At 32.1% G+C, this 15,772-nt stretch overlaps 1 protein-coding gene across 1 annotated transcript; it reads right to left on the reverse strand.

Annotated features, from left to right (window-relative positions):
• Positions 1–12,157: 12,157 nt before the first annotated feature.
• On the reverse strand, positions 12,158–14,331 carry LOC107942531 (probable aquaporin TIP-type). The gene is made up of 3 exons (XM_016876225.2): positions 14,118–14,331; positions 13,356–13,606; positions 12,158–12,720 (listed from the first exon to the last, which is right to left on the reverse strand). The coding sequence occupies exons 1-3, from the start codon at positions 14,242–14,244 to the stop codon at positions 12,346–12,348; spliced, it is 753 nt and encodes a 250-aa protein (XP_016731714.1). The 5' UTR covers positions 14,245–14,331; the 3' UTR covers positions 12,158–12,345.
• Between the last annotated feature and the right edge of the window lie 1,441 nt (positions 14,332–15,772).

A 15,772-nucleotide genomic window follows, 5' to 3' on the forward strand; every position in this document is an offset into this window, starting at 1 on the left:
TGCTTTGAACCGTCCACGAATTCAGGTATTGTTTTTACTGATGGGACTCGGTGAGTCGCAGTCCACGAAAACCCAAAATTTTGTTGTATGTTTATATAGGTTTAATTCTACTATCAGTCCCTGTTTTTTTCATATATTTAAAATTTGATCCTTTTACTTTTAATATAGGAATTTAGTCCCTTGAAGTCCAACTAAGTTGAGGCGCTCGAGCTTTGTGAACACGATCTCAAGCTCAGATTTTTTATAAAGTTGGGAGACAAAGTTCTGACTCAACTTGAAAGGGTTATGGCATTATCAATTATACTTCAATTACTAAAACAGACCAGATTAAAAGTAGATAGTTTAATTTTTAAATGTGTGAAGAATACAAGCAATTAAGCAGAGAAGCAAAATTAAATATACATTATAAAGAGGAAGCAATTGCCCTTGAAAATAGGGTGATTGTTTCTCAATATACATGCAATTAAGCTCATATATCCATAAACAGGACATAAATGTTGTAATTAAGAGTATCTCTAAATCTTGCTTCAGGACTAATAAAAACAATAAAGATTTAATTAATTATTTTTTTGGTGGGTTTAGAGCCATTTCGCTTTCGGTTGTTGGATTGTTTGATAATGTATGTGAGCTGAAATTGTACCAACCAATGGCAATGGCCATGCATGAAGCTTTAAATGGACGGTGGGTTCCTTTGAAATTTGTTCCCAATAATGGTTGTTTGCCACACTGGGTCTTTTTGGGGTTAATCTAATGGTCAAGATATATAGTTGCAATCTTCTAATAACCACAAATCTACATTTTCATTTTCATTGTAATAGTTAAATCCTATGGATTGAATCTACTGTCCTGCTTATCTAGGAGTCCACTGTCGGCTATTGCAAGCTAACTTATCTGTTATCTATTCATTTTGGATTCAGATTATTCAAGATTTCGAATCACGTCATCTTAGATTTAGATTATTTGAGTTTAATATTTAGGTTTATGGTCATCTCAAATTCAGATTATTTTAGGTTTAATCTAGATTACCTGATCAATTTAAGCTTAAGCTTTGAGTTCAAGTCATTTGAATTTTTCAATTAGATCATTTTGGATTCGAATCATTTCATGTTTAGATTAATTACTTAGGGTTTAAGTCATTCCCAATTCAAATAATTTTTTGTTCAGTTTGGATGGGTTTGAATTACTAACTTTTTCAGACTAGGTCAACCTTGGATTCGGGTTAATCAAGGTGGATTTTTCATTTAATGTCAAAATTGACAAGTCTAAGCCTATACAAATAACAACATGAAAAAAATGAGGGTCGGTTTAATTAATTGGCTACCAATAAAGTCTTGACTAAATATTCAATAATAATATTGAATATCTTAATAATTTTGAGATTTTAAATTCAAATCTTAATATATAAATTCTTCTCCAAATTTATTCGGATTATAATTAATTAATTAATTAATCAATTAAGTGATTATAATAAATTCAATCCAATTATAATTGGAATTTTATACATAGCAACAAAAAGTTGCTTATAATTATGTGCTTGCAAATAGTTTGGCTAGAGTGAAGTTAAGCTTGTCAGCCTTTCATTGAATGAGAAATAACACTTTATTTGTATAATTATTTCTTAATATATTGTCATTATGAGACTTTAATGTATATGGTTATCTCCATTAGCTCTATATGTGTGGCTGAAGCCATAACACTCTTCGCTAGCATTTTTTCTTTGTCAGAATTATCTAATAGCTGGCTTACACCTAATCAATTTCAAGGAAATTTTTAAAATTTCCTTCGTCTAAGTAGCTACCAAACTCCAAACAATAATAGTTATTATCTTCGTATCTTCACTAATTGAAGTGTTCCTTTTTCATAAATTTTACGAGACTTTGAGTAGAGAAGAAAGATAAAATACCAATACAAAAATAATACTTTAACATTATTGGGGGTTTGGTCGACTTCTCAACAAACAACAAATCAGGAATTTCTTCCAAAAAAAATCTATTAAACTTCAACAGGTATAAATGCTAAATGGATCATCAAGTTTAGTACAAGACGAAAATCATAATTTGACAAAAAAAAAACCTATTGTAAACTGGGGTTTTGGAATTATGGAAGTTGATTCATCAAATTAAAATGAATAGCGTGTGAAGTTGATAATTGCCATCCCCCAAAAGCCTTATCTGGTAGTGTTCCTGGCCAGACAAGTAAACGATGTTCACGTGGTTTTTGCATGGTTAGGTTCACGTCTGTTTCTCTTTCTAAAAACCACCTCCCAATTATTTAAAACCTTGAGGCTCTGCTCTGCTCTGGTCTGATCAGGTCGGGTCGGGTCGGGTCCCAAACTTTTGTCTTTGTAGTTGACTCTTCTGCCTTTTGATAAGCTTTGTTAAATTAAATTGAATTTAACAAATGATTATTAGTAGCCTCCTACCAAGTATTTGGTATACTGATGTATATTACATTTTTAAGCGAAGTAAAGACGAAGTCAGAAAATTATTTTAAGAGAGTCAAGAATGAATTATAAATTTTTTGAAGACTCAAAATGTAACTTTATCATTATATTAACATGTAGATTAAATGACACATATATTATTTTTAAGGGCCAAGACTACTATCTACTTTCACCCCTGGATAAGAGAACTTAAATTCAAACTTTGAAAACAACATTATAATTTCTATGAACTTTAAAACAAATACGAAAAATACCTTAATATACTTAAAAATCTTAGGTTTTTATTTGGCTAATATGGAATGTGAGATGATGATTGATTAAGAGACTAATAAGTTAAACATCGGTGTAAGGTCAATTTCGAAGCTATTTCCGATGATGACCCAAAATAATCAATCAACTTCGTAAAGCTACCTAACAAATTAAATAAAGTCAAATTCAGCAACTTTTTTTGAAGGTCCATATTAATTGCAGTCCATATACATGCATAGCTGTACTCGTTTTTCCTCTTTAAATTATCATTAAAATTAAGTCCTTTGGATAGTTTATATATATATATATATGGTTGCATGAAACAAGTGCCTCCTATTGTATGTATCATATGTCGTGAAATTGGATCCATCAATCCAACCTGTGAATTAAAAAATTATTGGTCTTACGGTTTAATTAATTATATAATTGGATCAGAAATTTTTAAAAAAAAAATTTAACTAAATTGGATTTTGGGTTAGTTCTGAAATTTTTAAAAAGGTGTTGGGATAGATTTCGGCCTTCTATGTATAGCTCACATTATGGTGAGAAATACCTACCAGTATAAGAAATATGTGTATCATTATAAGGATTTTTAGGGACCCCAATTTTTTATTTGAAAAAGAGGTGGGTCAATTAATCCATAGCAAAGGTTATGTGATTAGATTTCAATGAACATAGTTAATTGGATATGGCCTGTTATTATCATATATCCTTTCACTTCGAGATCCCTAAGATATGGATGTATCAATATGATTGAGAGGAGGGAATTTCTTAGGTGGTTTTTTGTTGCGGAAGCGACGATAATATTAATAACAATATTATCAGAAATATTTAGATAATTATTATGCCAACAATTATACTAAGAAAATTCCCAGTTAAATTGGAGGGGTCACAATGGTCCCGCTTAAAACCCAACAACTAGACAGAACTCACTTAGATATTTATAGCAATAATAACTAAATAAATATAACCAACATAAAGCTATTAAATAAAAGCAAACAAATAAGAAATAAAATACCAGAGTTTTAACGAGGTTCGGCCAATTTAGCTTACGTCCTCGGACACTACCAAATTAATATTTCCTCTAGAAATATTACAAAGGAGAAGATTTTGGGATGATACAACCAAAGGGGGAGGGGTTCTATATATAACAAACCAAACCCCCTCCCTTTCTATCTTTTCCTAATGTGGGATATTGCCAATATTCAACAAATCTCCACCTTGGCGATATTCCACATCTTCGAACATCTTCTCATAACACAAACTTCAATAGTGTCTTCAAATTTGCAACCAATCGCCTTCTTCCCTTTTGGTAGTTGTGCCAGCTTCCACGTCTTGTTTTTCTCTAGAGATTGCATTTCCTCTTCCATTGCACCTAACCATCTATTATTCTCTAAACTCTGAATGGCTTCGGTGTAAGTGGATGGAATATTATCAACAACTGGAAGTGCATAAGCTACCATGTCAGTGAAACGAGCAGGTTTCTGAATTTCTCGTCTCTGCCTTCTGACTGCAATTGGCTCTGATTGCTGTTGAGGTTCTTGGGTAGAAACCTCTTCCTCATCTGACTCTGCATCTGCCAATGAAGAATCACTAGTGGTACCTTTTGCTGGAATTACCACACTCTGCTCAAACTCCACCTGCTGCGGAGTACACTCCACCTGCTGTGAAGTACTACTCACTCCTTCTGGATTTACCTTATTCAACATGGCAGATTCATGAAAGGTAACATCCCTACTGATTATCGTCTTCTTTGCCTCTAGACACCACAAACGATATCCCTTAACACCAGCATTGAAGCCCATGAATAGAGCCTTCTTTGCTCTTGGATCTAACTTTGATTCTTTCACATGATAATATGCAATAGAACCAAAAATGCGCAAGGTGTCATAATCAGTAGCAGGTTTTCCATACCATTTCTCCAAAGGAGTCTTGCCATTTATAGCAGATGATGGCAAATGATTGATGAGATGTTGAGCGTACGTCACAGCCTCAGTCCAAAACTTTCTATCTAATCCAGCATTAGATAACATACATCGAACTTTCTCCACAAGCGTTCGATTCATACGCTCTGCCACCCCATTCTGTTGCGGTGTTCCACCTACGGTGAAGTGCCTTACTATGCCACAATCTTGGCATATCTTCAGGAAAGGATCGCTTTTATATTCTCCACCGTTGTCTGATCGGAGAACCTTAATCTTCCTTCCTGTCTGATTTTCAACTTTAGTTTTCCACTTAAGGAAAACTTCAAGCACCTCATCTTTGTTCTTCATAGGAAACACCCAAACTCGTCTGGAAAAATCATCAATAAAGGTGACAAAATAACGTCTTCCTCCAAGTGATGGAGTCTTGGACGGTCCCCATACATCAGAATGCACATAATCCAGAATACCTTTAGTATTGTGAATCCCAGTGCCAAATTTCACCCTTCGTTGTTTTCCCAGAACACAATGCTCGCAAAATTCAAGTTTGCAAGTCTTTGTACCTTTCAATAATCCTTGCTTGGCTAGAGTTTGCAAGGATTTTTCACCAGCATGGCCCAAACGCATATGCCACAGCTGTGTTGCCTCAGCGTCCTTCTTGGTACTCGTAATTGCTGCTGCTGTTGTCCCGACCACTGTACTACCTTGGTAGTAATACAGATTGTTCTTTCTTATGCCTTTCAACATCACCAATGCTCCTGAAGTTGCTTTAAGAACTCCATCTCGTATTGTCACAACTAGGCCTTTAGATTCTAACGACCCCAAAGAGATGAGATTCTTCTTCAACTTTGGGACATATCGTACATCCCGCAAAATTCTAGTAGATCCATCATGACTCTTCAGTTTAATTGAACCTATCCCGGCTATTTTACATGTGTTATCATTACCCATGTAAACAACCCCTTCATCTAGTTTTTGAAATTCAAAGAACCATTCCCGAATGGGACACATATGATAGGAACAACCAGAATCCATGATCCACTCATCTGCATATAATGTTGAAGATGTCATACTAAGAGAAAAGTCTGACTCTGCTTCACTATTGCATTCTGCAACATTTGCATCTTGCGGAGTCTTCCCTTTTTTCTTCAATTTTGGACAATCTTTCTTCCAATGTCCTTTTTCTTTGCAAAAAGAACATTCATCTTTGGCAACAGCTCGACCTTTGGACTTTCTTCTCTTCCCCTTAGACTGACTTTGCTGACGACCTCTTGTTACCAATGCTTCCACTGCTGCTTCACCTGAACCTTTCAACTTATCCTTTCGGCGTAGTTCATAGCTATACAATGCAGCAGTTACTTCATTGAAAGTTACTTCCGATTTTCCATGAAGTAGAGTAGTTTCAAGGTACTCAAACTCCTCAGGAAGCGATCCCAACAACATTAACGCCAAGTCTTCGTCTTCAAAAGTCACATCCAAATTCAACAAATCAGCCACCAGCTGATTAAAATTGGTAATGTGCTCGTTCATCGTGGTACCAGGAACATAACTGAAACGAAACAGTCTTTTCTTCATATGTAACTTATTTTGACTGTTCTTCTTCAGAAATTTCTCCTCCAATGCTTTCCACAATTTACTTGCAGAAGTCTCTTTACTGAATGTATACTTCTGCTCTCTGGAAAGACATGATCGAATTGTACCACATGCCAATCGGTTGATGGTCTTCCATTCTTTATCATCAACCCCTTCTGGTTTTTCTTCCTCAATGGCAATATCTAGACCCTGTTGAAAGAGGGCATCTAGAAGCTCACTTTGCCACATGCCGAAATGACCTGTTCCATCAAAAATTTCCACTACAAATCTCGTATTTGCAGTTCCAATCCTCGGCAAAATGTACGAAGTGGAAGTTGTTGATATGGATGGTTTTTCTTCTGTCATTTTTGCCATAGCTTCTACTTAATAGCCACCAAATGTAGAATACCCACAAGCTTTAGGAAATGTTTCTGATGTGTAAGATCAGACTAAGCTGCAAACACAGAGCATACTACAAAACCTTGGCTCGGATACCAATTGTTGCGGAAGCGACGATAATATTAATAACAATATTATCAGAAATATTTAGATAATTATTATGCCAACAATTATACTAAGAAAATTCCCAGTTAAATTGGAGGGGTCACAATGGTCCCGCTTAAAACCCAACAACTAGACAGAACTCACTTAGATATTTATAGCAATAATAACTAAATAAATATAACCAACATAAAGCTATTAAATAAAAGCAAACAAATAAGAAATAAAATACCAGAGTTTTAACGAGGTTCGGCCAATTTAGCTTACGTCCTCGGACACTACCAAATTAATATTTCCTCTAGAAATATTACAAAGGAGAAGATTTTGGGATGATACAACCAAAGGGGGAGGGGTTCTATATATAACAAACCAAACCCCCTCCCTTTCTATCTTTTCCTAATGTGGGATATTGCCAATATTCAACATTTTTGACCTCTTGAAAGCTACCTTTAACCAAATTAATGATAACGAAATCACATTTGTTGCTTATTATGGGTCTGTTTTATACATTTCCTCTATGAAAATATCTTACAAAAATTGAGAAATTAATTTGATTGGATTACATCTAAATCGTTAATTTGAAAATTAATAGTTTAACCATTTATATGGAAGGAATCAACAAAAAATATATGGTTCAATCATTTATATACAACAAAATAGAAAAATTCAATGGTTTAAGTTGACGTGTTTATCAACAACTAAATCAACTTCTCAATTTTCACGGATAAAACTAGAGCTGAGGAACTAACTTCTTGACTTTTGTTATAGCAACTAAGTTATGCAAGGTGTTGGGACAAACTATGGTTGTGGTTCACATTGTGAATGGTGCGGAAAGCCACTAAAGTTGGAGGTTTAAGTTATATAAAGAAGTTAGGAGAGTGTCGTGGCATGGTAATTGTATTATAAGTAGTTGAGCTCTTCTATGTGTCTTCCTTGGTGCTGGAGGGAGGTTAGCTTGGTCTCAATTATTAAGCACTTTACTTCAAAGGTACAAATGAAAAATGTTAAATATGAGGAGGTAACAGGTTAATGGGTGCTAGTAGGTGCTTGTTCCCCTATATCATCCAGGGATTGTAAAAGACCAACTATGTGACATGGCATTCGGCGGACTAAGCTCTTGGCAAGGTCGACCTTCGTCGAATTATATCTTCATCTTCATGCGTTGGATGGTATGGCAAGGGTTTGACTTAATTGCGTATAACTATTGCCCCCTAGATTAAAGATTAAAGATAGATTATTGACTCAGGTTTAGCGAATCTTTGGTGAGGCTTTAGAAGTTCTAGACTTCAAAAATTAATTCTCTGAATCATCGTGCCTCTTCATTGATTGTTCTTAGACAGCTCAACTCTAATTGGGGTTTTTGAAACAACACTGTTTCGTTGTCACAATTGTTTCCTTTTGTGGTTCATTTTAGTCCCTTTGTGGATCTGAAACTTTTATTTGCTTCTACTTTTTCTTTGCACTTGCTCTTTTTCTTCTTTTGTTGTCTTTGGTTGAAAAATTCCTTTTTTATTTCTTGTTTTTCCATTCTTACCATTTTGTTCTTTAGAATGGATATCAATTTTTTGAAATTCCAAACAGAGAATGCTTTGGTGGCTAGGGAAGAACGATCGTGTTCCTCTACCATTGCAGGAATGATAATAATGTTGAAACTCCATATGTCTTAAACATCCTCATTACAAATACAAGTTCTTAGTTACATCAGCGACACATCGGATAAGCTATGTTCTGGCTAATGGAAGATGCTTCCTTTACACCTATTTGAAGCGAGTTTTCACTTACCCCTTCATCCTTGGTTTGTTGAGATGCTATAGTTGTTCTACATTTCTTCTGAACAATTATCAAAGAACTCTTGGCACTTATTAGTATTGTACTTTTTAGCTTGTCAAAGGAGTTTATAACACCTTCTTCAGTCAAATTTAGGAACATGTTCACCCTAACTTCTAAGCATCTCGTTGCATCATATGCCTCAGGTGAACAAGTTCCTAAAAATTATTATTTTTATCCCTAGAAAAGAACTTGCGCCCCACTTATGAGTAAATATTTCGTAATAGTCTCGTTAGACCATACATTGTTCTTAGTATATCCAGATAATAGGTAGGAGCATAAATTGAAACATTCTAAAGCTACACAAATAGTTATTAAATTGATAACATCACATAAAAACATTCATCCTAAAATAGTTGTTAATACGAATAATAGAAACTCTGCTATATCTATTTCTATACATTCTTATAGAAAATAAGTTTGAGATTTCCCCTTTCCTATCAATTAAATCCTCCCTTTGTTTACAAGACTTTTGGCTTCTTCACTTGGTGAAGACTTCATCAAGAATCAATTCTATCATTTAAGAATAAGGTCGCTAATATTTAATAAGGTGTGATCCTTAAATAATTTTTGAAGATTTTATCTTGGAAGGTGTAGCTCGAATGATATGACTTCAAAAGAATTGACTTCGTTTGACAATGTAACATGGCAAGAATGAAAGGATAAAGTTGTTGCTCCATCGTTGAAATTGTGGAAATGATGAATGATAAGTCTTTACAACATCATTTGGTCTTAGTGTTGGGTCCACCTTAGTGATGATAATGGATGGAATCTTGATCTCTTGTTCATGATGATGATAGTTCTCTAAAGGTAAAGACATAGCTTTTTGTTTAGTTTTTCATGGGCAACGTTAATTGTCATAACAATTAATTTATACAAGGCATTGTGATAGACTATAGTGGTGGTTTACATCATGCATGTTGTGGAAAGCCACTAAGATTTAAGGTTTAAGTATAAAAAGATTTAAGGAGAGAGTTACGGTAAGGTGATTGTATTATAAAAAGAAAAGGCTTTGATACCATAAAAGGTTTTTAGAAAAAAAAGATAGAAAGTTGTTCTACATTCATTGACGATGAAAAACACTTATATATATAAGTGATTTACAAATAAGATAAAAAATTTAGATTATACAAAAATAAACCAAATAACTAAAAATAAGAGAAAACTAAGGGATAACTACATAAAAAAATAATGACCAACAAGACTAAATAAGAAATGGTCTTTCATTAATAGGAGGGAGGTTGGCTTGGCGCGAGTCCTAATAATCAAGTTCTCTACTCTATAAGTAGAGATAATAGAGTGACAAATTGCCAATTAGGAATACTATTAGAATGAATGTAAAGTGATTACAGACTTAGGATGTGACAAATTGACAAGTGTTAGTAAATATTCTTCTCTATTGATCTTCTAAGGGTCATTTGGACCCACTATATGTAGCATGACAATCGACCAAATTAAAATTAAACTCTTAGCGAGGCCAATCTTTGCTAAAGTACAATTTTATCATAAATCGTATATAAATTTATTTATATTTAAAAATTAATATATATTCTTTTTTTTACAATAAAAACTAAACTGACTTGAATTTAGCTACATAAAAAAAAATGATATTGTGGGTAGACCAAGGACGAGTACAGTACATGCCAATATAGACTGACTATTTTTTGCTATTGAAAGTATTGAAACAAAAATAATTTGCCATTGAAAGCTACTTTTTCCCCCTTTTTTGTTCGGTTGCTTGAGTTGCTTTTTAAAAGATTATTCAAATTATGTATTTAACTTTTAAGCAAAACTATTTAAAATGATATTAATTAGATAAAAATTATTATGTTCAAAAAAATTAAATTAAATTTATGAAATAAATAAATTTTTTAAATTTAATAATTATTATTATCAAACGAAAGAAATCATTTTTTTTTGTCGAGATAAGATGTCCATTACCGATCCGAAATTCGTCCCGAAAAACTCCCTTATATATATTTCTAAAGACCCTCTTTAAGGGGATGGGATCTTTTTCTTCTCTGCTTCTTCACTAGAATACCCTCTCTTTCTCCGCTTCCGTTGATACCATATATCAACAAATCCTAAAAATATTTAAATATATATAGATATGTAAATCTAGGACTAGATATCTTATATAGAAGAAAAAGGGAAAAGGTATATCCGCACTTAAAAGTAGAATAAAAGGAAAAGGAAAAAGGGGAACAAGAAAAGTAGTTGGATGAAAAAAGAAGAAAGGTTATGTCATCTTCTTCCACCACTTGCTTTGCCTTTATAAAAGAGATCCACTAACTAAAACCCTTTTTTTTCTTTTGTGCACACATCAATGGTGTTTAACCAATGAAAACAAAATCAAGTTTGAGTTCCACATTGCAGTAAAGCAGATCTAACTCAAATCACTTCACCACATTATCTAAAGGAATCTATTCCTATATCATTTGAATTTAAAAATTATGATTTATTAGAAAGCTTTTGTATTCTATCCCTCCCATTTGCTTGCGCATGGGACTTTTCCAACGTAATACCATGTTTCTTGTCTGCAAATTACAGTGCCTTTCAGCTCACTATGGATTATTTTATTTACTCTCATTCGAATTTTTAAATTCCGTCCATTTATTCAAATTTAAATTTAATTTAATCCAACTTATCATAAAATTAACGATTAAACTCATTCGATTCGAATTTAAAATCATCTAAATAAGTAACTTGAAATTAATATAAATAGGTAGATTGTCGATTTGGTCTTAAAAATGGTAAATTTGTCATTTCACCTCTTAATTTTTTTATAAAATTATATATAATGATAAAATTGAACTTGAAGCAATTGAAGCAATTTTCTAATTTCACTTAATCGAACTTGAAATAGTCTAAATCTGAAATTATTCAACTATGTAATGACCGAACTTGAAACCCAAATGAAGAACTCGAATCGAAGTAACCATGGCCCAAAAATTTTGAAGTTTGAAATTACTTGATCCGATTTTATCCACACCAAATTTGCAATATTGGTAATCCCATGTTACTAGTCTTCGTAGTCTAAAAAATATAGCCGAATAGGTAGCCTGCTAAAATAATGGGTCTGCACTTAGGCACTTGTAGGCTTAGAAGTTTGACGACCCAATTTATTTTGGGTTTTTTTCTAAATTCTAGTAAATTATAATTTCTGCCCGGTTTATTAAGAATCAAATACGTGGTTTGTATGGTTGAATTAAATAAATTATTAAATAATTTATAAAAATAAAAATATATTAAAAATAAAAAACAGTTCAATTGGGTTTTAGTCTAATTCAATAAAAGTATTCAGTTCATAAATTAACTGCCTCGATGACTACTTCCAGACTTGTATCATAATTGATTTTCAATTCAACTAGTTTAACTGATTAATTCAGTCTTGTTTAGAGAATCGTACTTATTATTTGATAAAAAATTCTCATACTTCATCTCACAACGTAATGTTTTTGTATAGTTATATTAAAAGAATACAACATTTCTAAAAAAATTTTACGAAATGTTATTGCACTTTAAAAGAGACAACAAGAATTTGAACTTCGAAAATATTATTGTTTAAAGGGCAACCACGAATTGCAAATATGCAAAATGTATACCTAAATAAACCTAAAAAAATTTTAGACGAAGAAAAATATTTAAGGAAACATTCGTAATCAAGGTTTATTTACATTTCCTTATTAACAACAAGTACAAATTCTTGTTTCTTTTTTTTTTTTTTTTCATTCATGAAAAACACCCACAAACATCAAATCCCCATAATCAAAAGCATTCAAAGCATTTTACACAAAAGCCATAAACAAACAGTTTCAAAGTTTCAAACTTTTAAGCATAATCTTCTGAAGCTGGGGCGGCAGAATATGACCCAATGAAAACATCACCATAAATCAACCCAGCTAACCCACCACCAACCAATGGACCAACCCAATAGATCCAATTATCAGCAAAGTTCCCACTGACTACGGCTGGTCCAAAAGAACGAGCTGGGTTCATTGAACCACCACTGAATGGACCAGCGGCTAAGATGTTAGCACCAACGATGAAACCAATGGCGATGGGTGCTATGATTCCTAGAGAACCCTTTTTGGGATCAGCTGCGGTGGCGTAGACGGTGTAGACTAAGGCGAAAGTGATTACGATCTCCATTACAACGCCTCCGACGGCATTCATTCCTGAAGCAACGCTGTGGGTTGGTACACTCTGCAAACATATTCAATACATTGAAAATTAATAATAGAGTCCAAATATGTGTTACTGGATCGGGTTAGACTAAGTTGAAGTCCGATTTTAAAAAATTTATAAATTCGAGTTTAGGCTTAGTTTGCTTAGATCCACTCAAATAGTTTGTTTTACTGTTTTAAAAATGGTTGGGCTAGGTTGGATTTAAAAAATATAAACATAAATCCTGTCTAAAAAGAATTGAGTCAACCCAGTTACTAAATTTATGCACACTTTTAAATATAAGTTGAGAATGTCATGGTTTTGAGTCTACTCAATCTAGATAGAAACTATTTGGATTTTAAGATTTTCTAATCATTCTGGTTGAGATCTTTCGGGTTAAAGTTAATTTTGAACATTTTGGGTTCATGTTATTTTGAGTTTAGGTTATTTAAGTTTGAAATTTGAGTTTTTCAAGTCTGATCATTTAAGGTTCTAATCATTTTTAGATTTTGATCACTTCTAGTTCAGGTCATTTTGGGTTATGTGTTAAGGTTATTTTGAGTTCAAGTCGTTTTGGGTTTCGAGTGAGATTGGGGGATCAATTTCAAGTTTCGAGTTTGACATATTCAGATTATAGATTTTTTATGATCAAATCGAGTTAGATTATCCCTTACCAATCCGTTGGTAACAAACTGGAGAAGAAGGCAAGCAACAATTGAGCCAAGGCATTGGGCAACCCAGTAGAAAAGGCCGGTCAAGATGGTGATGTTTCCTCCGATGGCCAAACCAAAGGTGACGGCTGGGTTCAAATGACCACCTGAGATGTTGGCTGCAATGGCTACCCCAACAAACAACGCAAGTGCATGAGCTACCGCTATGGCCACCAAGCCTGGTGGGTCTAGTGCTGCATCCGACGTTAGCTTCCCTATAAAAAAAAGTTAAAATCAAATAATCAATTTTTTGTTGTTGTTGAAAATAATCAAATATTTAAATATTGAAAACATGATAATATTTATATCCTAATTAATTGTGATAGCATTTATTGTTAATATTTATAATTGCAACGAACATGATAGGACTAAAAACATGTCCTGGACTAGAATTTAACTTCTCAATAATAATAGTTTAAGGTGTACCATTAAATTTCGAAGGACTACTTTAGAGTAGAATAATAATTTTAGATATCGAAATTAAGTGAATGTAACAGAGCAAATATTTACTACTATTCACCCGTTTATCCGTAAAATTATTTATATATTCTTGTCATTTTTAGTTAATTTTTTATACAATTCACATACTTTTAATAGGAGTAAATCATTGTCATGCACATACTACGAAAACTTAAAAGATGAACACCTATAACCAATAAACTAAATTATAAACTAAATTTTTAGTTAATTTTAAGTGGTAGAATGATTATTTTGACACACACTTACCATAAGCAATAGCTGATCCAACACCAGCAAACACAAAAAGCAAAGTAGCAATGAATTCAGCCAAATAAGCCTTGAGAGACCCAACACTAAAAGAATCACCAATGCTACCAAAAGCTATCTTCACCATTTTTTTATCTTTGGCTCCTACAACACAACTAAGGAACTCCTAATTGTGCCTATATCTACACCTTTGCTTTGGGTGAGTTACATTAATGAAGAAGCCATTTATATATAGCTTAACCCCCACCAGTAGGTTAAAAAAATGTATATAGCCATCGCCGGCACCGACCTTGGGCCTACATGGTTGAACTGGCATAACATGATTGGCAAACCGACCAACCGCCTTTTGTGATAATTTATACGAATTATGAGCATAAGACAACTATATTAACTAGTAATTTATGAAGAAATAGACAATGTTTTTAAAAAAAAGAACTCTATAGGATAAGTATGCTTATGATGGAATATTATGAATTGTATGCTTTATCTACATTATTGGTAGAGGTTTGGTGTCATTATCTTAACAAGGTGTTTTTTTTAAATTGAAAATGGCTTTGTTGTTGGTAATGTCAATGATTATGTGTTTTAAAAGATGCGATTTTATATAAGTTCGAGTTGCATTAATCACATTATTATTAGAGTTTTATTTTCCTTTCACAATTCAAAAAAAATGGAGTATTTTATGTATTAATTTAGCTATTGAAAAGGAAACTGTAATTATGATGTTGGTTTAATCAATAAAGTTTAATTTTATTTATATATAATATGGAAATTTTATATAATTAATATGTTTATTAAAAATTTGTGTAAAATTAAATGAAGTGTTTGTTAAAAATGTAAAGTTAAATATTTAAAATTTATTATATCACAGGTTCAGATCTCGTTATATTATAGTTTTAAATAAAAACATTCTTATAATAATATAAATTACTTTGTATCTAGAAAAGTATTTTAATAATTTTTTAATCGAGTTGGTGACTAATTGATTTATAGTACCAACTCAATCGGAAATTTAAATGTAAAACTAGATTTTGTCACAACTACGATGTAGGTAAAAGAAAAAAAATGTGTTAAAAATATTTGCTTTTAAAATTGATTTAATGATGAATTTAGGCGGGGTGGTATGAATTTGTATTTAATTACTATTGAATATACATGTTTGATCCTTGAATTTATAATTTATAATTATTTTATTTAAAGATGATGTAAAAGTATGAAAAGATAAAAGCGTTATCATAATAATATCAATTATTATTAAAAAAGTTAATTTGTTATACATATTAAATTTATTATGCGAATTTTATTGCCATCATCAATTTTACATATTTCACATGTTATTATTAATTATTTTTAAATTATATATTTTATTTTTATTATATATTATTTTTAAATACATACACATGTGATAGAATTTCTGAAACATTATTATTATTATTATTAATTTTCAGGATGTAAAGTTTGTATTATTAAAATAGAAAAAGTAAAATATGTGATAAAACAAAAATAAAAAATATTCTTATTATTAAAATGTATAAAAGAAAAGCTCAAACAATATAAAAAAATGTTAGCTTTTTGACATTCATTGATAAAATGTTTTAGATTTAAATAGATGATATCACACTATGATTCATAGTTATGTAGTGATTGATGAACTA

This window comes from Gossypium hirsutum, chromosome A03 (assembly GCF_007990345.1).
Source record: "Gossypium hirsutum isolate 1008001.06 chromosome A03, Gossypium_hirsutum_v2.1, whole genome shotgun sequence".
In the NCBI taxonomy this organism is placed as follows: Eukaryota; Viridiplantae; Streptophyta; class Magnoliopsida; order Malvales; family Malvaceae; genus Gossypium; species Gossypium hirsutum.